Source organism: Rhinolophus ferrumequinum, chromosome 13 (assembly GCF_004115265.2).
Source record: "Rhinolophus ferrumequinum isolate MPI-CBG mRhiFer1 chromosome 13, mRhiFer1_v1.p, whole genome shotgun sequence".
In the NCBI taxonomy this organism is placed as follows: domain Eukaryota; kingdom Metazoa; phylum Chordata; class Mammalia; order Chiroptera; family Rhinolophidae; genus Rhinolophus; species Rhinolophus ferrumequinum.
In genome coordinates this window covers 4,864,935-4,889,766 of record NC_046296.1, presented here as the reverse complement: position 1 = coordinate 4,889,766, position 24,832 = coordinate 4,864,935, and the positions used below count along the sequence as shown (strand labels likewise).

General features: G+C 36.8%; 1 protein-coding gene across 1 annotated transcript in view; it reads left to right on the top strand.

Annotated features, from left to right (window-relative positions):
• EIF5B (eukaryotic translation initiation factor 5B) overlaps window positions 1-24,832 on the top strand; it is a 63,528-nt gene that overhangs the window by 7,778 nt on the left and 30,918 nt on the right. Inside the window, exons 2-6 of the mRNA XM_033124964.1 lie at window positions 18,675-18,800; window positions 18,916-19,000; window positions 19,733-20,408; window positions 21,490-21,707; window positions 22,113-22,263. Of these exons, the coding sequence (XP_032980855.1) occupies window positions 18,675-18,800; window positions 18,916-19,000; window positions 19,733-20,408; window positions 21,490-21,707; window positions 22,113-22,263 (1,256 nt within the window). The remainder of the gene's footprint in view (window positions 1-18,674; window positions 18,801-18,915; window positions 19,001-19,732; window positions 20,409-21,489; window positions 21,708-22,112; window positions 22,264-24,832) is intronic.

Here is a 24,832-nt window from a genome sequence, read left to right as displayed (position 1 = left end):
CTTTTGGCAAACAGCATAAAATTGAATTTTTATAAATGTAATTTGGTAACATCTTTAAGAGCTTCAAGTCACATTGCTTGTGATTCATGCTGTATTTAACCTTATTTTAGCCACCTGTTTTGTTCTTATTTATGCCAATTCTGCCATGCTTTATTTTCTTTTATTTTTTTCTTTTTATACTGGGTTAGAATTTATACATGCTATTTCTATTTTTTAAGTGGTGAGACTTGAAATTTTACCTTATATATATACAAAGTCATATTTAATGACCTGTAGAACAGTACAAGGGTGGTAGTGCTGTTGTCCAGTCTTTTAGTTTTATTTTATAGTCCCCCACTCCAGCTCGGTGACTTTTTACTTAAGGTTGGATGCTACTTTCCTTAAAGGCATTACTTGTCAGTACTGAACCTAGAAAAAAGTAGGCACGTGCTTAGTGGATTTTCCATTGCTCTCTTAAGAATTTAATTCTCTACAAAGTCAAAATGATTATGGAAAATGATTTCCTTGTTTTAGACACATTAATAGCTAACAGAAGTTTTAAAGAAATGAAAAGTTGGGAAGGCACCACTTTACCAAACTCTGGAAATAATGAGTCAAAGTGTAGTCACCTGATTCAGACCAAGGTTTACTTTTTGTTTATGCAACTTTGTAACTTTTAATTTAAAAATTTAGCTTTTGTTATAAAAATTTCAAGCACACAGAAAAGTTGAGGGAATAGTATAATGAACCCCGATACGAGGTCTGACGAGTTTGTGAACTGGCCCCCATGTGCTTACATTGGCAGCACTGTGCAAACAGCTCGGTGAGGTCTCTTACCCATGGTATGTCCGTGTCTCACAACTGTATTCGTGTCTTGCTGAGTGGTGTTCATTATTGTTGTTGCGTGTCTTTGTGTGCTGTTGCGAGAATGTCTAAACTTGAAATAGAGCATTGAACAAACATTAAGTTTCTTGTTAAACGTGGCAAGAGTGGAAGTGAAATCAGGGACATGTTAGTCTGAGTTTATGGGGATAACGCCAGAAGAAAATGGCAGTGTACAAATGGATTGAACGTTTTTCTGAGGAGAGAGAACGTATTACTGAGGAAGGGCGGCCAGTAACAAGCAGAACTGACGAAACATTACAAAAATTTGTTCATTTGTGCGTTAAAATTGTCGACTGACTGTGAGAAGCATAGCAGACCAAGTAAACATCAATAGAGAAACAGGAAGATCTTAACTGAAAATCTTGGCATGAGAGACGTGTGTGCAAAAAACGGTCCCAAAGGGGCTCACCAACGAACAAAAGCAAAGGAGAGTCGAAGTTTGCCAGGGCTTTTTGGAGGGGCAAGACGATGTTTTGGGCCGTGTTATCCCTCGTGATGAAATATGGGTGTAACCAATATGACCCTGAAACAAAGCGTCAAAGTGCACAATGGACGTCAGCCAGTTCTCCATGACCAAAAAAGTTCCATCAGTCCAAATCAGGAGTCAAAACGATGGTGCTAACCTTTTTTTGATTTCAGAGGGATTATTCATTATGCATTTGTACCAATTGGACAAACAGTTAACCAGGTTTACTATTTGGAAGTGCTGAAAAGACTGTGTGAAAAAGTTAGACGAAAATGAACTTAACTTTTCACCAACAATTCATGGCTCTTGCATCACGACACTGCACCAGCTCACACAGCACTGTCTGGGAGGGAGTTTTTAGCCAGTAAACAAATAACTGTATTGGAATACCCTCCCTACTCACCTGATCTGGCCCCCAATGACTTCTTTACCTGAAGATACAGGAAATATTGAAAGGAAGACATTTTGATGACATTCAGGACATCAAGGGTAATACGACGACAGCTCTGATGGCCATTACAGAAAAGAGTTCAAAAATTGCTTTGAAGGGTGGACTAGGTGCTGACATCAGTGCATAGATTCCCAAGGGGAGTACTTCGAAGGTGACTGTAATGATACTCAGCAATGAGGTATGCAGCACTTTTTCTAGGATGAGTTTGTGAACTTAATTGTCAGACCCCGTGTACTCATCCACATTTAGTCATTATTAGCATTATTGTCCCCATTTTTGTGATACATATTTTATAGTCATCTTGACATTTCTCTCCAAGTATTGTCTTATATAACCACAGTACTCTTAATTCACCTAGTGCAGTTAGCACAAATTCTCTTAATGATTAATATCCAGTCCATACTTCAAATTTTCAGCTCCACAATGGCTTTTCACAGTTGGTTTATTCAAACCATGCTGCAAAGTTCACACTGCATTTTATTATGTAGCTCAAATGTATAAGTCACATTTTATTATAGATATTTGGCTAAAATTACTTTTTTTTCTGTGTAAATATTCTCTTCACACTCTCGCTCTGAGAATTCTCAAAACTTGGTTATATCAGCCTGCCGCTGGTAATATAATTGGAGGGGAATTCTTAGACTTGTAAGTGGCAATTGCATTCTGTGCTAGTGTTTGGTTTAAGGACAAAATCCATATGCAAGCCTACAGACTGATCACTCCTGAATGATGAATAAAGTGTTAAATTATATTAATGTACTCCTATTTGGGTTGGTGTGAAATAAGTAAATGTGAGAAATTATTTTTGGGGAATATGAAATTCATGTAACATAAAATTACTCATTTTAAACGCACATTCTTTGGCATTTAGTACATTCACAACGTTGTGCCATCTCTTTGATCTAGTTCCAAAACATTTTCATCGCCCCCAAAGGAGGTGTTGTACGTCACTCATTAAGCAGTCAGTCCCCATTGCCGCTGCCTCTGAGCCCCTGGCAACCACTGGTCTATTTTGTCTTTTCATGTACCTATTTCGGATATTTCATATAAATGGCATCATACCATATATGACCTATTGTGTCTGGGTTCTTTCACTTAGTGCAGTAATTTCAAGGTTCATTCATGTTATAGTACATTTTGTTTAATTTATGGCTGTGTAATGCTTCATTGTGTATACCACAGAATGTTTATTCATCTCATGATGGACATTCTGATTGTTTCCACCTTTGGGCTATTGTGAAAAGACCTGCTATCGGTATGAACATTTGTGTACAGATATTTGTTTAAGTTCCTGTTTTCACTTCTTTTGAGTATATACCTAGGAGTGGAATTGGTGGGTCAGATGGTAATTCTATGGTTAACTTTTGGAGGACCCACCAAACTTTACAGCAGTTGCACCATTTTACATTTCCACCAGCAATGTACAAGGGTTCCATTTCTTCGTATTTTTGCCAACACTGTTTTTTTTAATAGTCATCCTGGTGGTTATGAAGTGGTGTCTCACTCTGGTTTGGATTGACATTTCCCAGGTTCTAATGATGTTAAACATCTTTTTATGTACTTTCTGGCATTTGTATAGCTTCTTAGGACAAATGTCAGTGCAAGTTTACTCATTTTAAAACTGGCTTGTTCCTCTTTTTGTTGAGTTGTAAGACTCCTTTATATATTCTGGATACTTGACCCTTATTAGATACGGTATATGATTTGTAAATATTTTTTCCCATTATGTGGGTTGTCTTTTCACTATCTTGATAGTACCATTTTTACAAAAATGTTTAATTTTGATGAAATCCTATTTACTTATTTTTGTTGTTGCTTGTACTTTTGGTGTTGTAGTTAAGAATCTATTGCCAAGTTCAAGTACTGTAGTGTAAATTTTCTTAAATGAGAAATATCAAACATGTACAGAAATAGAATAGTTTAATGAACACGTTACTCAGCTTCAAATATTACTGATTCATGGATGACCTTATTTCATCTTATCCTCTCCCCATTATTTTGCAACAACCCCAGACATTTGTAAATACTTTAAGAGTTTACATAATTAATTAAAAGAAAGGTTTATATCTTAAATATAAATTTTAAAAAGTGGTGCATTTCCATGCATTTGGAAAATTCACATACAGTAGAATCCTTGTCCATGTTGTTAAAGGAAATGCCATGTACTTTTCTCTCAGTGGGCTTTTAAACTGGTATTTGAAGTTATTATTTCAGAAAATTTAGTTTGGAAGTTTTACTAGGATCAAAAGTACAGGGACTGTTATTGAGGTAGACATGATTTTTATTAAGCTGCTGTGATGAAACTGTTGTATGCAAGTGGTGGTTGCCATTTCCAGAATAGAGTTTTTTCTTTATTTAATAGTCCCTCTTCGGAATGGGTTACATTCCCTGCTGGTTGCTAATTGCAGAAGGGAGGTGAATTGGGCACACAAAAAAGGAGTTTTCTGTTCTCAAAGGGTCTTACATTTTAATATAGCAAATTGGTGTATGGACAGACATACAGAGAGGAGATGAAGGGAGACTGTGGAATTGAGGTTAAGTATGGGAGTGCCACCCATGAGATTTCAAATTTTCCCTCCTAAAGTTACTGTCTGTGTCTTTCAAATCCCTTTCTAATTAAATTTGCCTTCAGGAGAGCAGGCCAGGTTGGAAAGAACAGGAGTGTGCAGTGTGTATCTCTCTCTTGAGTATTAAGGGTTGATGAGTATCCAAGAGCTTCAGTTGCCTAATAATTCTGTACCCAGGTGCCGCCAGACCCTTCCGATGATGGTGTTCAGCAGTTGGTCAGTGAGAAGGACCCTCTCCTGATAGTAGTTACCTGTGTCAAAACTTCATTCACTGTCATTTGGTTATGCCAGGCACTATAGAAAATAAATTGGGTGGAATAATCTTTTAAGAGTGATTAAGGATGACCAGAGTTACTTATACAGAATACAGATTATGAGTTTATTGAGTGCTGAATGCTCAATTTGATCGATTATACTAGAGCATAACTTGTGTCCTTTCTTAAGGTGTTGAGAATGTTGGCCTAAATTATCAATATTACCTACATGTCTATAGCCATAATATTAGGTATAAACTTGTATCTCTTATGCAATTACGAAACCCAAAATACTCTTACGTCAAATAGTAACAAATACACATTTTGTTTGTACAATTGAAGTTTGCAGCATTGTTGCGAAGGAGGAGAGTGTGGTGTGGATTCTAAATCAGTCCTTGTCAAACTTGAATGTGCGCGTGGTTCACCTGTGCGTCTTGTTACGGAGATTTTCGTTCATTAAGTCTTGGGTGGGACCTGAAATTTTGCATTTTTAATGAGATGATAGTGCTGCTTATTCTGCAATTATTTTTTTGAGCAGTAGGATCTAAATGATCATTTTATTGTGAATGTATTGCTTCCAATAATGGGCTTCTTTTCAGTTCAGTGTGCTCGTGCATACTAGGAAGGGCTCAGTTTTTCTAATACCTTTTTCAGGTTGAAGTCATGATTTTGAGCTTTGCATTATATCACCTTCTCTTGGCAAAAACGTTTAATTTACATATTAAGTCTGTTCTGATCTGTTCTACCAACATGAAGCAGCTTAGTGGAGGATTATAAACGAAAGCTTGCGTTGATGCTCTATCATAGTACACCGTGACACAGTGGCCATCCATGGAGTACGTGGCATGTGCATCTTAAATCTTTATCATCAAAATTAAAAACAAAGATAAAACAAAAGTTACTGGGAAGTCATTTCAGGCTTCTGAAATCACCCACAATCCTATGTGTGCCCCCCCTCTCCATTGAGGGTCCTCACTCCAGTTTGAACAAGTCGTCCGAGACAGATTTTATAGGCAGATACGTTGGAGCCCATAATATGTATGAACTTAGGTGATGTATATTTGGGAGTCTACAAGGTGATGCTTGTACTTGCTCATGTATTCTCGTCACTTGAACCTATCAGGTATTTAGAAAGTGGAGAATTGGGCCGAATTTTTGGGAAGGTAATAAGACACATTCTGCTACCCTTGCGTTGTACAATGTAAGGAGCAGTGTGGTTTCACAGCCCTTTCAAAGGTGTCAAGTCCTTGTTCACAAGGAAATTGTAAGTGGAGAGGGCTTTTTTTTTTTTTTGAGATGTGAATAAATTCAAATAGCTCTGCATTTATTAGTGGGTATAGTACTTAAGGTAAAACTCCATTGAGGGAGTGGGAGTGAGAAATGTTGGGGTCCGTGGTTGTGTAAGTGGTGGGAGCTAGTGAGGAGCAAAGACGTCTGTGCCTTTCCTTCTTTGTCGTGTTTTCCTTCTTTGCATCTGCAACTGTGGATGATCACGGAGTGAGTGCTGGGTGAGAAGGGATGGAGGTTGGTGGAGATGAGATGCCAAAAGGCCTCTGGTGGAGAAGGCAGGACTGGGGTTCCCTGTGTCCCTGACGGCTACTGGCGCTCCTGGGATAGAGTTAGGCGCAGAGAATGGGATTCCTCCTTATGCTTTTCCTCTTGTTTGCAGTTAAGAGTCAGGGAGGAGCAGAAACCAAAGTCAAGTGAAAAGGGGTAGTAACCATTCCTTCCCTCAGAGATTAGACAGTTTATGATTGTCGACTTGGGGGCTGAAAGAGAGGAAGGAGTGGTGTAGTTTGGATTTTACCTCATCATTGATGAGCTTTCTGTTTCTATATGACCTGGTACTGATTAAGAATAGGAAAAAATATATGGGTGCTCCAGTTATTATTGTATCATAACAAGTCCTCCCAAACTTAGCTGCTTAACAATAAAAAGCATTCTCTCTCGGTTCTGAGGGTTGACCTCACTCAGTGAGGTGGATCTCACTTGGGGTCTTTCATGTACTTACAGATAAATGGTAGCTGTGATGGAGTCATCTTAGAAGCTCCCTCCCCTCACTCACCTTCTCACGCCTGGTGGTTGAAGGTGGCTGTTGGTTGGGACCTGAGCTGGCCCACCTACTGTAGTGACCTCCCTGTGGCCTGGACAGTCTCATTAGCTTGGCAGAGAATCTCAAGAGCCAGGAAGTAGAAGCTGCTAGGTTCAGGCCTGGGCCCAGAACTATAGCCTCATTTCTGCCATAGTCTATTGATCAGACAGTCACACAGCCCCTCATTGAAGGGAAGGGGACGTAGACCCCTCACCGGTCAGAGTGTCAGAGAAATTGTGGGCCAGGTTGTGAAACCTCCTCAGGGAGTAAAGAGGTACTGGAGAAGAGGGGTTGGTAGGAGTCTTAGGAAGCTTGGAGATTTTGAATTGTTATTGATTTGGGAAAGGAGTTGGATTTCCTTTGTTCTTACCTAACTTTGCGTTAATTAGACAACTTTTCAGTGGAAAATCCCTGTCATCATGAAGTGATGTTTGCAAAGTTTGGAATGGAAGATGTTTGCACATAGGTTCATTTTCTGTGCAGTGAAAAAATTTTTTGTAATGTTATATGTCTTTAAAAGGTTTTATACTATATTGGTCTCAAAATGAAGTATGTCTGATTTTCATATATGATTTTTATTTAATTATTCTGAAAAGCCAAACACCAAAGTTGGGTACATGCTTGCGTACATAATTAATAAATACCATGTTTTAAAAAGATTTCATCATAATAACATCATTTTACCTATATATTACACTGTTAATAGAAATTAAGGTGTTAGGAAAATATTACAGGTTTATTCTTATTTTGATAACTTATAAAAATGCGTAAATGATCTATATTAGGTTTAAATATTTTTAACCTGTTTTCAGTAAACTGATAAATGTATTCTGTAACTTTTCAGCTGTTTTATAATATTCCTAGAAATTCAGATTAACACATTTTTTTGAAGTGTGTAATTGACTTAAAATTAAATTCACAAATTTCAAGTGTGTAGTCGATGAGTTTTGATAAATGTATACAATTGTGCGTCCTTCAGCACAATCACTATACAGAATATTTCCATTAACCCAAAAAGTTCCCTTATGACCCTTTGTAAACAGTTCTCTCTCACTACAGCTGGCTTTGGCCAGAAATCACTGTAGCTTTTGCCTTTTTTTTTTTTTTTTTTTGTCGGTTATCGTAGTTTTCCGTTATCTAGAAAATCATGTAAGTAGTTGAAGCCTTGATTGATTGGCTTGCTGGGTTTCACATAATATACTTTTGAGATTTATCCATGTTGGTGCGTGTAACGTTAATTCTTTCCTTTTATCATTGTGTGGATAGATGACAATTTGTTTAGTATTTATGGTAGGTGGATATTTGCATCATTTCCAGCTTTTTGTATGACTAAAGCTGCTACGAATGTTTGAGTACAAGTCTTTGTGTGGACATATGTTTTCATTTCTCTTAGGTAAATACCTAGGAGTGGGATTGCTGGGTCATATGGTAAGTGTATGTTTTACTTTAAGAAACTGCCAAACTGTCTCTTCCAAAGTGGCTATGCCATGTTTGCATTTCCTCTAGGGATGTGTTCCCGTTGCTCCATACCCTCTCGTAACACTTCGTGTTGTCGGTCCTTAATTTTAGTCATTCTGGTGGCTGTGTAGTGGCATCTCATTGTGATTTGCATTTCCTTAGTAGTTCATGATATTGACCGTCTTGTCTATGTTTGCCATTCTTTTATTGCATTTGGTTTTAAGTGTCTGTTCATATCATTTGCCCATTTAAAAAATATGTTTTACAACACTGGATTATAGGAGTTCACTATATATTAGACAGATCCTTCATCAGATTTCTGTACTGCAAGTTTTTTTCATTCTATGGCTTGCCTTTTTATTTTAACATTTTGATTTTTTAAAATTAAACTTTGGAGGTAATGTAGATTCACATGCAGGTGTAAGAAATAATATGGAGAGATCCCTGTACCATTACCCATTTCCCCCGTGGAAACATCTGGCAGAATGGAGCAGTCTCACAACCTGGATGTCCACCTTGGTACAATTCACTGATATTCTGCAGCGTTGACCGGTTTCACTTGTGCTGGCACATGCATGTATGTGTTTAGGGCTCTACACTATTATCAAGTGTAGATTGTATGTTTACTACCACAGTCAAAATGCAGAATGTCACTGTAAGGCTCCTCATGCTGGCTGTCTGCAACCATCCCTGTCTCCTTGTGCTCCTCTCCTCCCCTGTGTGTCCCTAACCCCTGGTATCAATGAATCTGGTCCACATTTCTCAGATTTTTTCTTTATGTGTGTAACATTTGGAAATTGGCCTCTTTCCACTCAGCCTAATTCTCTTGAGATCCACCCCTGCTATTGCATGTATTGTTAATTCATTCCATTTTATCGCGGAGTAGTATTCCATGGAATGGGGATGAACCACAGTTTATTTAACCATTGACCCACTAACGGCCATGTGGGTTGTTCCCAGTTTTTCGCTATTGCAAAGGAAGCCACTACACACACTTGTCTACAAGTTTCTGCATGAGATACATTTTCATTACTCAGGGATCATTGTGTAAGAGCATTGCTGGGTCAAATGGTAAGTACATTTTTAGTTTTACAAGAAAAGGATGGACTCTTTTCCGGACTGGCTGTTTCCACCAGCAATGTGTGGGTGATCCACATTCTCTGCATCCTCACCGATCTTGGTTATTATCACTGTTTTTTGCAGGGGGAAGGGATTCTGACTGGTGTGTAGTGATAGCCCATTGTGATTTTAAGCTGCATTTCCCACATGGCTAATGATGTGACACCTCCTTTGTTTGCCATCTGTAAATGATCTTCAGTGCAATGTCTTTTCATGCCTTTTGTCCATTTCCTAAGGATTGTTTGGACTTTTACTGTTGAGTTTTGAGAGTTCTTTGTATATTCTAGATACTAGTCCTCTTTTAGATATGTGGCTTGCAAATATTTTCTCTCATGCTGTAGCTTGTTTTTTCATCCCCTTCATGTGGCCTTTGTACAGAAAAAGTTTTTTATTTTAATGAAGTCCAGTTTTTTGGATTGTGCTTCTAATTTCAAGTCTTAAAAACTCTTTGCTTAGTGCTAGATCCCTAAGATTTTCTGCATTTTTTTCTGAAACATGTATACTTTAAATGTTTTTCATTTAGGTCTGCCATGTATCTTGAGTTCATTTTTGTGTAAGTAGTGAGGTTGGAATAACTATTTTTTTGTATATATGGTGTCCACTTACTTCAACATCATTTGTTGAAAAAGGCTGTCTTTCTTTCCTTCAATTGCTTTTTTGCACCTTTGTCAAAAAACAGTTGGCCATCCTTCTGTGGGGGCTATTTTGAGGTTCTCTCTTCTGTTCTCTTGATCTCTGTGTCTGTTCCTCAGCCAGTACCACATAATTTTGGTTATTGTAGCTATATATTTAGTCTTGAAATCTGGCAATGTGTTTTCTCCTATTTTATTTTTTCAAATTGTTCTAGCTATTTTAATTCTTTTGGCTTTCCATATAAATTTTAGAGTAGTCTTGTCTGTATTGGCTATGTCCCAAAAATCTGCTGGGATTTTGATTGGAATTGCCTTAAACCTGAATGTCATTTTTTGGACTTGATGTCTTTTCTGTGTTGAATCTTCTGGTCCATGAATATGGTATATCTCTCCAATTGTTTAGGTTGTTTTGGATTTCTTTTATCAGCATTTTGTAACTTTTAGCATACAAGTCCTATACATGTTTTGTTAGATTTATACCAAAGTATTTTATTTTCTTTGAAGTGACTTAAATGATATGGTGGGGTTTTTTCCCACTCAGGTTTTAAAATTATTTTTGAGAAGTTTAGATTTACAGAAAAATGGTGAAGTGCAGCATCCTCATATATCTCATACCCAGTTTTCCCTATTATTCATATCTTACATTAGTATAGTACATTTGTTAAAATTTAGGAAACAATATTGATGTTATTAACTAGGTTGCATACATTATATAGATTTCCTTAGTTCTCATACTGTCCTGTATCTGATCCCATACGAGATAGATACCACATTACATTTAGTAGCCTTTTCTCCTTGGACTCCTCCTGTCGGTGGTAGTTTCTCAGATTCATATCACTGCTGTTGACCTTGATCACCTGAGGTAGTATTTGTCAGGCTTCTATACTGTAAAGTTACTCTTTTCTTTTTCCTCACTGTACTTCTTGCAAGGAAATCACTGTGCAGTCCAGAACTGGGAAATTACAATCCACTTCCTTGAGGGAGGAGTGTTTGCAGACTAATTTAGAATTCTGTATGGGAGATTTGTCTCACCAGCATTTATTCAATCCTTTATCTGTATCATAATGGATTTGTGGATAATATTTTATACTTTGGTTTATAATCTAATGATATGTTAACTTGTTGCTTTAATTAATTAACAGATTAATTTGTTTCTGCTATTGGCCAGTGAGAGCTCTTTTAGTTGGCTTCTACATTCCTTTTGTTGTACACTTATCATTGTGTGTGTGGAGGACGGGGAGGGGTTAATCACTTCCTTGTTTTCTGACATTACAAGATGCTCCAGGCTTATCTTGCATATGTCCTGCTCCAGGCTTAGGATCAGCCATTTTGCATTATCACCAGCAATTGATGTTGTCAGTTTCTTGGACTTGAGCCATTCTGATAGGTGTGTAGTGCTGTCTCCTGTTTTCATTTGCATTTCCCTAATGACAAATGATGTTGAGTATTTCTTTGTGACTGTTAAGATCTTTACCCATATTTCAATTGGCTTCTTATTGTTGAGTTTTAAGATTCTTTTTTCTGTATTTTGAATACAAGTCCTTTAGCCAGTAGTGTTTTGCAAATATTTTCTCCTAGTGTGTGGTTTGTGTTTTCATCTTTTTATCAGTATCCTCAGAGCAGAAGTTTTTAATTTTAATAGTCTAATTTTTTTATGGTTTTGCTTTTCTTTTCTTTTTTCTTTTCTTTTTTTACATTTTAAACCTCATTGCCAAACCCAAGGTCAACAAATTTTGCATCTTAGTTCTGTTTTTCTTTTTTGGCATATGGACAACCAGTTCTAACTGCACCAAACACTGAAAGGATTATCCTTTCTCCATTGAATTGCCTTTGCACCTTTGTCATAGATCAGATAACAGTATTTGTGTGGGTCTATTACTGAGCTGTCTGTTCTGTTGCATTGACCTAGTTGTCTGTTCTTTCACCAATAGTCCTCTGTTTTGCTATTAGTTTTATAGTTAAGTCTTGAAATAGGGTAGTGGGTCCTCTGACTTTGTTCTTCATGTTGTGTTGATTATTCTAAGTCTTTTGTTTTTCCATTTAAACTGTAGAATCAGTTTGTTGACATCCACAAAATAATTTACTGTGGTTTTGGTTGGGAATGCATTGACTCTGTAGATTGAAGTGGGAAGAATTGACAACTTAACAGTGTTAAGTCTTCCAGTTCATGAGCGTGGACCAGCTGTCTCTGTGTTTAGGTCTTAATCTCTATTTCTTGTTTACTGAGTGTTTTTATATGAATAGATGTTGGATTTTGTAAAATGTATTTTTCTGTGTCAGTTGATACGATCATACGATTTTTTTTTCTTTAGCCGGTTGATAACATTGCTTTTTCATACATTGAACTCAACCTTGCATTTCTGGAATACATTCTACTTGCTCATGGGTATAATTTTTTTTATACGTGGCTGGGTTTGGTTTGATAGTATTGTTGAGAATATTTGCATAGGCTTATAAATACTCATGTGTACTTTTCTTGTGACATCTTTGTCTAGTTTTGTTACCTGGATAATATCAACCTTAGTTCTCCTTCTCTCTCTTTTTTTTTTTTTTGTTGGTCGAGTTTGTGAAGGACTGATGCTAATTTTTTTAAATGTTTCCTAGAGTTCACCAGTGAAGCCATCTGGCCCTGGGCTTTTCTTAGTGGGAAGTTTTTAAATTAATAACACTGTCGCTGTACTTGTTATAGGTATATTCAGATTTTCTGTATCGTCTTGAATCATTTTTTAGCAGTTTGTTTTTCTAGGAATTTGTCCAGTTCATCTAACTTATCTAATTTTTCGGCATACAGTTCACACTATTTCCTATATTCAAACCTTGCACATCTGGAGTAAGTCCTATTTGATCATGGTGTTAATTCACTTTGTACATTGTTTGATTCAGTTTGCTAATGTTGAGGATTTTCACATCTGTGTTCATGAGAGATGTTTGCAGCTTTCCTTATACTGTTTTTGGTTTTGTTAATGGGACTATGCTGGCCTCATAGAATGAGTTAGGAAGACTCTGCTTCTGTTTTCTGGAGAATGCGGAGAATTGATTTCATTTCTTCCTTAAATTTTTTGCTGTAATTCACCAGTAAAATTATCTGGGCCTAGTGTTTTCTTCTTTTAGAAGGTTATTAATTAGTGACTCAATTTATTTATTAGGTATAGGCTTTTTTCAGGGATGTAATTTTTTTCAGGAATATATCATAGATGTACAGCAAAAGGATAAGAAGAAATACTATGAACAACTCTATGTACATGTGATAACTTAGATGAAATGGACTAATTTCTCAAAAGTACTGTCAAAACTCACCAAAATGAAATAGACAATTTGAATAACCTTATACCTGTTAAAGAAATTGAACCCATAATTTAAAATGTCTTGAAAAATAAATCTCCAAACTCTGATGATTTTACTGGAGATTTCTATCAAATGTTTAAAGAATTAACATCAACTCTGTATAGTCATTTCCAGAAAATAGAAGAGGAGACCCTTCCCAGTTTTTATGAAATGAGTATTACTCTGATACCAAAGCCAGTCAAAGATAGTAAAAAAAAAAGAAAACTATAAACTGTTATCCTCTATAGATAGCAAAAGTTGCTAATAAAATGTTAGCAAGTAGAATTGAGTGCCAATACATCTTAGCATTATGTAAAAAGAAATATATATCATGGCCAAGTGAGTGAATTCAAGGGTTGCAAGACTGGCTCAATATTCAGAAATTAATCAGTGTAATCCATCATATTAAAAGTAAAGAGGAGGGCCGGCCCGGTGGCTCAGGCGGTTGGAGCTCCGTGCTCCTAAATCCCAAGGCTGCCGGTTCGATTTCCCACATGGACCAGTGGGCTCTCAACCACAAGGCTGCCAGTTTGATTCCTTGAGTCCCGCAAGGGATGGTGGGCTCCACCCCCTGCAACTAAAGATCGAACATGGCACCTTGATCTGAGCTGCCACTGAGCTCCCAGATGGCTCGGTTGGAGCGTGTCCTCTCAACCACAAGGTTGCCGGTTGGACACCCGCAAGGGATGGTGGGCTGCGCCCCCTGCAACTAGAAATGGCAACTGGGCCTGGAGCTGAGCTGCGCCCTCCACAACTAAGACTGAAAGTACAACAACTTGGAGCTGAACGGCACCCTCCACAACTAAGATTGAAAGGACAACAACTTGACTTGGAAAATAAAGTCCTGGAAGTACACACTGTTCCCCAATAAAGTCCTGTTCCCCTTCCCAATAAAATCTTTAAAAAAAAAAAAAGTATAGAGGAAAAATTACATGATTATACTGATTGATGTCAAAAGCTGACAAAATTCATCACCCATTCATGATAAAAACACAGAAAACTAGGGATAGAGGGAAACTTCTTCAACCAGACAGAATATCTACCAAAAAATCCACAGCTAACATACTGGGGTGCCAAAAAAAATGTATACAGGTGAACACTTTGGTCAACATTGCTTAAGCATTAGTTTGCTGTAATCAGAAGTGTCTGGAAGCTGATGGTAACCACTTTGAGCACCTCTTGTAATTGCAGAAGTCAAATGTGACTTGTATTCATCTTTTGTTATCGGTATATTGAGTATTACAATTTTAATACAGTTTTCCTTTCTTAAAATGTGTATACATTTTTTTTGGCACCCGTCTGTATTTAGAAGTGAGAAACTGAATGCTTTCCCCTGAAATTAGGAACAAGGCAAGGATATTTACTTTTACCGTTGCTATTCAACATAGCACTCTATAAAGTTCTAGCTCATGCAATAAGGAAGGAAAAATAAAAGACATGGATCTGAATGGGACAAATAAAACTGTTCTTATATGCAAATGGCATGATGTACGTATCTAGAAAATCTCAAAGAATATTATAGAACTCTTAGAACTAATAAGTGAGTTCAACAGGGTGGCAGTGTACCAGATCAACAAAAAATTCAGTCACACTTCTGAATATTAGAAATGAGCATGTAGGAACTGAAATTAAAAATATACTTCCAATTTAAAAATACTAGTTTTGATAAAACACTGATGAAAGAAATGAAAGATCTAGATAAATGGAGTTTATTATTCTGTGTTCATGGATTGGAAGACTCAACATAGTAAAGCTGTTAGTTCTCTTCAAATTCACATACAGCTAACAATTTCTATTAAAATATCAGCAAGATTTTTTTTTGTAGATGTATACAGGATTATTTTTAAATTATTTGAAAAATCAAAGGAATTAAGAATAGATAAAACAGTTCCAATAATGAATAAAGGGGAAGGAATGACTGCCTGATTTTAAGACTTCTTATATAGTGATATTAATCATGACTTACTACCAGAGGGAAAGACACACATATAGATAAGTAGAGCAGAATAGAGAACACAGAAATAGTCTCCACAGGTACTGCCGATTTTTGACAAAGGTGCAAAAACAATTCAGTGTAGGGATGAATAGTCTAAAATGTTGCTGTAACAGTTGGGTGCCCACAGACAAAAAAAAAAATCAAAGTGGATGATAGATTTAAATATAAAATGTTAAGGTATGTAGCTTTTAGAAGATAATATACATAAAAATCTTCACGACCTAGAGTTGGTGAAAAGTTCTTAGTCATGAAACCAAAAGCATGATCCATAGAAAAAAACCTTGATAATGATACTCATGAAAATTGAGAATTTTTGCTCTGATTAAAAAAAACCCTGTTAGTGGATGAAAAGGCAAGCTACAGACTGGGAGAAAATATATGTGAACCACATATTTGACCAATGACTCATGTATAGAACATATAAAGAGTTCTCCAAACTCAACTTCAAAAGAAAACCAATCCAATTAGAAAATGGGCAAAAGATAGGAGACATTTTACTGAATAGTATATATGAATGTCAAATAAGCACATGAAAAAATTTCATTAGCCTTTAAGGAATTGGAAATGACTATGATGAGATACCACTACACATCTGTTAGAACAACTTAAAGGAAAGGTAGTCATAATACCAAACACTGGCTGGGATATGGAAAAAAATTAATATCTCCATATGTGGCTGGTGTGAATATTAAATGGTAAAGCCACTTTAGAAAATACTTCGGCTGTTTCTTAAAAAGTTACACATACAATACAGTATTTTTAATAGTTTCAGTTTTTAAGGCCATTAAGTTGTAACGTTTTTCTATCTTAATGGAAGAATGTGGCATGTGAAAAAACTGAGTTGAATATAATAGAAAATTGCCTTTTATTCCTGTAAGTCTGTAGTAAATTTAGAATAAAGGATTAGGGGCTGTAATGGAAAATATTAATAGGAATCTTGTACCTTTAATAAAGGAAAAAGTAAGTTAAGTGGTCTGCAGGAAGACACACCTGTAGAAAAATATTTTTACAGATTCCTTAAAGATTTTAAAGCTTTCAGTATCAGCATGAATGTATTTTACATTTGAATCTAGTGTACTGAAAGCTTAAAGCTGTAGTTTGTAGTGGGTAAGTACAGAAGTAGGTAGAGTATGGTTTAAGGTTTCAAATTAAGTCACTGATTTCATATGTATGTCACCATCATGCCGTCGGTAACCTGGTTGACTTTAGGACCCTGTGTCTGGGACAGGAAGGAACTCTTTAGAAACCATTGTAGTTAAGAACGTTAAGTCATGTTGTATGTCACTGATACAGTTTTTGTAGCTGTGTTTGAATTTTTCAAACAAATAGTTTTCAGAAACTTGATTATTTTCCATTTTATAGGAAGGTAGTATAATTCTGGTATCAGATTTGGGCTTGAGTCCTTGGTATGGTACTTTCTAGATGGGTGGCCTTTTGTAAATTCTTTATCATTTTTAAGCTTAACTTCATAGAGTTGTTATGAGCAATAAACATACAGTATTTCTAGTGGTTGGTGAGCGCAATGCCCGATACACGACAGGCACTCAAAAACTGTTCATCTCTTACTACTGGCCCGAAGAAGCCTTTCAAAGTCAACAGCATACAAGTGTAGTACTATATATCATGTTATTCTAGAGATGTTTGTTAATGACTACTCAGGAAATACAGCCAATCACTGTTGTGATGAGATGAATATAGTTTGGGTGAGGGCTGGCAAATTTTTGGAGGTGAGGTGTCAAGCTTCAGTCATTAACCACCTTCCCTTCTCCCCCTGTTCTCAGAAGCTGTGAAATGTTGGCAGAAGTGCTTTTGGAGACACTGCTGGTTGATGCTGGGCCAGACTTAGGTGTCTGTTACCGGGGAGACCTAGGAGTCTCCCTTGCCTCTTCCCTCCTCTCTCTACGTCCAGTCGGTCACCTCAGTGTTGCCGACTGAGCCCCTTCATATTTATCTGACTCACATCTTCGGCTTGCCTGCCGCTGCTGCAATCAGGCGCTCATCGCTTCTCATCACAGTTAACTGTGAAAGCTCCCTCGCTGGTCTTCCTGCTTCCTAACTAGTTGGCATTCTGCCCTGCCTCCTATTAGACATAGCTTCCTAAGACGCACATTTGATGACGTCAGCAGGGGTAGGAGCTCTTAACTATAGCATCAAACTTTCTGAGTTCAAATTCTATCTCTGCCTTGTGTGATCTGGGCAAATTATCTGTGCTTCAGTTTCTTCTTTTATTAAAGAGTAACTGTTCAAATCCCACTCACAGTCACCTGGGATAGCTTAAAAAAAAACAAAAACGTTGCCTCACTCTCACGTTTCTGGTTTCCTATATTTTGGGTGGGGATAGGAAATACATAACATATAACACGCTTCTCAGTTGGTTCAGATATCCTTTTACGAGTCCTCCTGTGGCCCCATGCAGGTGATTGCCTCTAGGTATTTGTACTCTCTGTGTCTGGCCAACAACTTATAAAAGCATTAAATTTCTTTATGGCATTTAACATTTTCCAATTCCTGGTTTACTGGTTTGCTGTCTGTCTCTTCAAAGCTTCTTGAGGATCAATCCTGTATCCTCCATGTCTTGTAATGTAATCTTTAAATTTATATAGTTAAGTCATTCTCTTGATAAATTCTCTTTACTGAAATGAAGCCTCTTTATAACAAGGTGTCCATCAGTGGGGGCCATGTTGCATGAGGTCTTGGTTTTCTTACTGTCTCATTTATTTGGATTCATCTACCTTTTCTACTGTACATCTCTGACTGATCTCCTTGGTTTTCTGTAGGTTTTAACTGAAACTTAGTTGGGTTTACTTCAAGTAATATTGGTAGGTGAGGACACTGTATGATGGAACCAAAAAAACAGAAACAAAAGCAGAAATTTAAAAGGTGATGAGCTTGTTCTGAGTATTTGGGTATTTCGTGTGTTTTATTTAGTGTGGGGTCATGTTTTGCTCAAGGCGTTTAAACTTTGTGCATCTTAGTTTTCCCATTGGTAAAGTGCAGTATTAGACTAGCTGATCTCTAAAGTTCATTCCAGCTCTAAAATTTCCATTATTCCAAGTAGAAATGCATAGGTGTCCAAATATTTAGGTTATTGATAAATAATTAATAATCACGTAATAAGGCTTGTTTTAGCTTTTAGGTTTTCTCCGTTATGTAAATAACTCCAGATATACGCAAAAACTTTGGCATTAACAAAAGTTAATTTTCCTTTCTTAATTACCTGGAACACTTCATTATAGCTCTTTCTGATTTGAATGTAACTCAAAAACTTGATTCAAGCAGATGGCGCAAGGCTGATAAGTGGTAATAACTCAAGTTGTCATGAAAGAACTCGCCAAATGGTTTTTCTCAGTGGACTGCTGATGCATAAAAAAGATTAAAAAAAAGTCTTTGTAGGTGAATGTGCTAGTTTTGCCCTTGAGTAACATTTAGGTCTTCTTTGTTTTCATTTAAGTGCCAAGGATGACATTGATCTTGATGCCTTGGCTGCAGAAATAGAAGGAGCTGGTGCTGCCAAGGAGCAGGAGCCTCAGAAGTCCAAGGGGAAGAAGAAAAAGGAGAAAAAGCGGCAAGACTTTGAGTAAGTATATTTCAGATACTTTTTGAGTATTTCAGATTGCTTTTTATTAGCTGTGGTGCTGGATTCACTTATTAAGCTAATTTACTGCCTCAAAATATATTTTAATCTTTTCTAGTGAAGATGATATCTTGAAAGAACTGGAAGAATTGTCTTGGGAAACGCAAGGCATCAAAGCGGACAGAGACACTGCTGCAGTAAAGGTGAAAGATGGTTGCTCTCCCGCCGGCTGCCAGTGCCAGCCTAGGGAGCTGCTTTTGGAAACTTGGAGCAACGTGTATATGTCAGTTAAAAGTTTTTACAAATTCTGATGCCAAAGGGGGAAAGCAATTTTGGGGGTAGAAGTAATGTCATTTAAAACCTTTCACAGATAGAAAGATGCTTTATTTGGGAATCGAAAGATATTTTGGGGTATGTTGCCTATTCATAAAATTGTCACTTTTGGAGCTAGAACATATCTCACCTCACTCCGATTTTCTGTATTATTTCTTCTTCGTCCTTTGAATTTGGAGAAGCCTCAAAGAATTGGGAAAGTGGTAGATTTTTTTTCTTCTTTCAGTTTCCCCCTTCGGCTTTGTGTGTCCTTTAAAGAAGGTCGTAGATGAGAACTATGATCAGTGCTGGCTGCAGAGCCCCTGGATCTGACCGTCTCAGTGAATGTGAGGTGTGCCCGAGGCCTGGGCTAGCTTCTGCTGCTTGGTCTAGTTTTATATTCTTTTATATTCTTATGAAAAAGGACCTTATTTTGGAATTCTTCTGCTGCTTGGTCTAGTTTTATATTCTTTTATATTCTTATGAAAAAAGACCTTATTTTGGAATTATTTTGAGAATTTTTCCATGTGTACTTAATGAAGTACATGACTCTGAGGAGTCTTATTTATTTTAAAAAATAAAGTGTAATTCTATTAATATTTCTAACAATGGAAATTTTTTAGCCAACAGAAAATAATGAAGAAGAATCCACCTCCAAACAAGATAAAAAAAAGAAAGGACAGAAAGGCAAAAAACAAAGTTTGGATGATAATGATAGTGAAGAATTGGAAGATAAAGATTCAAAATCAAAAAAGACTGCAAAACCGAAAGCGGAAATGTACTCTGGGAGTGATGATGATGATGATTTTAATAAACTTTCTAAAAAAGCTAAAGGGAAAGCTCAGAAGTCAACTAAAAGGGGGGATGGATCAGAAGAGGACGAGGATAACAGTAAGAGAACTAAAGAACGTTCCAGAGTAAATTCTTCAGGGGAAAGTGGTGACGAATCAGATGAGTTTTTGCAGTCTAGAAAAGGCCAGAAAAAAAATCAAAAAAATAAGCCAGGTCCTAATGTAGAGAGCGGGAATGAAGATGAAGATTCCTCCTTCAAAATTAAGACAGTGGCCCAAAAGAAGGCAGAAAAAAAAGAGCGTGAGAGAAAAAAGCGAGACGAAGAAAAGGCCAAACTGCGTAAGCTGAAAGAAAAAGAGGAGTTAGAAACTGGTAAAAAGGATCAGAATAAGCAAAAAGAACCTCAGAAGAAATCTGAAGAGGAAGCTGTAAAATCCAAAGTGACTCCTGACACTGGAGCAACCCCTGCCTCTGACGAGAAAGGAGAGATGCCAACAGCTGCTGAAGGTTGGTGATCTGTCGAGGAAAGGCAAGAGGCGTGGATTCATACTTTGTCTAAGTTTTGATCATTATGCCCCAAAGTCATTTCCTTATTTGTCCTTGGTTATAAAGGTGCTTAGTTGTAAGAAAGCCTTTTAAAAGTGACATCTAAATGACATCTGAATTGATGTTTATTGTTAAACATTTAAAAATAGTCTAAAATGTCTTTCAAATGGTTTGTGCACAGAGCAGGATTTTTATAGAATTTCACTTTGAAAAACAATTTTTTGCTGTTGATGGAGAGTACAAGTTGCCTAATGAAAAATTTGTTCTTCCTTTTGATAACTCAGTATCAGGTAATATCCGAATTCTTTCTTGTTTTTAAGAAACCCAATTTAATCTATGAAATCTAAAAGTAAAAACATGCTAAAATTAGTTAACATCTTTTAAGCAGTAGTGAGCCACTGTTTTGTACCAGAACCAATTAATGAAAAATAAGCTTTCTAGCTAAACGTCCTCATCTTAGTCAGCATAAAAGTAGTTAAAGATGAAATGATTCACATAGTGTTTCTTTAGACTAGAAAACTTTTAATGGGAAAATTGACTTAGGTTTTTTTTAACCACTCGAATTATTATCTGGATGTATTTGAGGAGAAACACCAAGAAAGTAGCTTTATAATCTTTAGTTTTTTAGCATAACGCTGCAGAGTTCTTAGAATATAAATATATTTTTGTAATCTCCTAATATCTCCTTTAAGTGGGCATCAATCATATCATCCCCATCTTACAGATTCAAAACCAGCTCCAGAATTGAGGCAGGAATTCTGACACCCTGGATTAAGAGCTACGTTAGATACAGTCTGTCTTCTCCCTCCTGTCTTCTTGTATCCCTCAGGACAACTCAGAGCAATGCCAGCATTGTAGGCTTTGAAGGAGGCCTCCTGGGTTGTTCTGACCTGTTCTGGGCACACGGGGACTCACTGGAGACTTATGCCTGCGGCTGGCGTGAGCCGCGGCCCATCATGGTCCCAGAATTCTGGGGTTTGCTCATCCCCTCAGGAAGAAACGTTTTTCTAAAAACACTTTACCGCTATTGTTTCTTTGGTAGATGACTATGAAGGAGACAAAAAGAAAAAAGATAAGAAGAAAAAGAAAGTAGAAAAGGAAGACAAAGAGAAAGAGAAGAAAAAAGGGCCTAGCAAAGCCACAGTGAAAGCTATGCAAGAAGCTCTGGCTAAGCTTAAAGAAGAAGAAGAGAGACAGAAGAGAGAGGAGGAAGAGCGAATAAAACGGCTTGAAGAACTGGAAGCCAAGCGTAAAGAAGAGGTACGTTTTCATGAAGCTGCCGATGTTACATTGTTTTTAACCTAAAAATTGTTTCTCTATAAAATTTGTCTAACCACCTCATTCTAAACATTTCATAATCGTGTGGTAATTCAGTTACATTATTGTTCTGATTTAAATAATAATATGAAAAGGTACAGAAAGTCCTACCTTTATTTCCTCAGTTACAGACAGAAGTTGCAATGTATCATTGCCAACACACAGTCTGCTTTCTGTGATACTAATTAATAATCGTTATGTACAACATTTAAAATATTTTCATTTAATCTCCTAACATAATACTTTGCATGTACCTTGAAAGATTTGTTTGGCGTTTGGCTTTTTTACATTTAAGTTTTATAACTGATTCAGCCAGTACAGTTTTGTCTGACATGTATTCTTTTATAGGAAAGATTGGAACAAGAAAAAAGGGAAAGGAAAAAGCAAAAAGAAAAAGAAAGGAAAGAACGCTTGAAAAAAGAAGGGAAACTTTTAACTAAATCCCAGAGAGAAGCCAGAGCCAGAGCCGAGGCTACCCTCAAACTTCTCCAAGCTCAGGGTGAGTAGTGTTTCCCCTTACCAGGGCGGTCTAGATGCTCCTTGTGCAATTACTACGTCTCTGATGGTCAAAGGAGAACTGACCTGAACCAGAAGGCGAACTCCTATGAAATGCTGTGAAAAAGTCCAACAAAAATGTAAGCAGTAGGTGAGATAATTTCATTATTTAAGGAGGTGACTTCTACGATAAAAACATATGGGTAAGTGATAATATGTTTATAAGTAAGATTTTTTGTCTCCCCAAATGAAGAGAAATAGAGAAGATAGTAAAATGAGTCTCCATGTACCCATCACTCAGTTTCAGCACTTACCAACATTTATCATTCTTGTTTTTTCCCTTCTACCTGCTTTTTTTCCCCTGGAGTATTTTAAAGTAAATTTCAGGTACCATATTATTTTACTCATATTTTACTTTAGTATGTATCTAAGGACATTTTACTTTTTAACATGAATAGAATACATATTACATCTAACAAAATTAATTCCTTGATGTTACCTGATTTTCTGTCCATTTAAGTTTTTCCACTTGTCTCCAAAATGTCTTTTATAGTTGATTTGTTCAAATCAGGATCCAGATTAGATCAATGCTTTGCATTTGGTTGATAGGTCTGTCTCTCGCTGATAGATACCATTACCATCCTGTGTTTGGCATGCCATTTATTTGTTGATGATACTGGATTATTCTCTGTGATTTCTCATAGTCTAGATTTGGCTAACTGCGTTCTCCTTGTGTGGGCTAATAGCCTTCTCTATCCCTTGTAATTTATGAGATCTGGCAGCTAGGCTACTTCCTAGTGGTGCTGTACACTTCCTGTTGCCTCATTGATCTTCACTCTTGTTGATGTCAAGAGTAATGACTGGGTTTAGCTGTTAGCAGCCTTGTCCATCATAAAAGTTCGCCATTGCCTTTTCACCTCGTAATTTTAGTGTCCTGTTGGTGATCATTGCCTATGTGCAGTATTTCATTAGGAACTGCAGAATTATGATATTCTGTCACTTCTGCATTTATTAGCTAGAATATTTTTCTAAAGAAAATCTTTTCCTGAAATACTGTTCAAGCAGGAAAACCAGGATAATTACTTCATTCTTTCCCTTTATTAATTTTCAAAATAATAGAATGGTGTTCTAGCAACCTCTAAGGGTGACCAATGAGTTTAATTTTGTTTTGGGATCATATCATTTTATTTTAATAGAGTTTTATATAATTGACATGTTTTCATCTCATGAAGTCATTAATGTTTTTGATACTCAAATTGTACCATCTCTGGCCAGTGGGAGCCCATTCAGGCTTGTCCCCATGACTTTGTCACATGACCACAGTATTCTTTGACCTCTTCCTTGTTTTCTAACACAACAAGATATCTCAGGTTCATCGTGTACATTTTATGCCCAAGACCTGGAATTAACTGTTTACCCAAAGAGCCCTGGTTTCTTTTAGTTTAGAGACTGCAATCTGAACATATAATTATGTTTTGACAGGTGAGATGCTTTAAAATGGTGTTTTTGTTTCATTGAGAAGAATATATTGGGACCTCCCTTAATTTCCTATCCCTACATTCCAGGGACTTTCATATTACAGTAATTTTGGTGCTTATGCTATGGTTACAGTGATAGCTACCGTTTATTAAATGTTTATTGTGTAACTAATGCTGTAATAAACTTTTGACATTGTCTGTTTCCTCATAAAAATCATACAGATATTTTTATTCCCATCATATAGATGAAGAAATGGAGACTCAGAGAGCTTAAACAGCTTGTCCAAGGTCCTAGAGCTGAGATTTAAACTGATCTGTGTGACTGCCTCTTTATTCTGCATTATTATGTTCAGCTGGGAGCCGTAAATGTAGAGAAAAACAGTACTTAGATTTCAGAAAATTTCATGCTGAATTTGGGAAAAATTTCATTTGAAAAATATGAAATTAGAGAACAAATTGGAGTACAACTAGCACTCAAATAATCAGGTTTGACTGGTGACCGACTATCTGAAAGACTAACCACTCTCATGCAGTAATTAAGATGGGACCAAGCAGGAAGTAACTTGCCAGTCTTAGAAGTGCTGTTTTATGGAGTAGTTTGACTTGTACGTCTGAGATTGGAAGAAGATTACAATATAAAACGATGAATTTAGCATCAGTCTTTAGGACGGACTTCAGAGAGATGGCCTTTCCTGTGGCCTGTCTGGCCCCAGTCTCCTGGTCTTCATAGTGCTGCCTACTTTTGCCTGCTTGTTGGCTCCCTAATGTCTATTAACAAAAAGGCCAAGCTTCTTAGCATGCCGTTAAAGACCCTTTGCATCCCACTCACTGAGTCGTCTCATGAAAAGATACTACCGTGATATGTGTCACCATATCTCTCAAAGCAGCCGTGTTTGGTAAAGATCACTTACCACATTCATTACCGAGAATAATATAAAATTTATTCATTGAGCCCCAACTCTGTTCTTAAGAGAGTGCAAGGTATCTGCAGGTATCTGTTTTCAGGTAATTACTCTGAAATGTGTAGCAGGTTACCTTTTCAATCTGTTTTGTAGCTTGTAACTACTAAGCATATATAGCAAGTACTTTATAAGT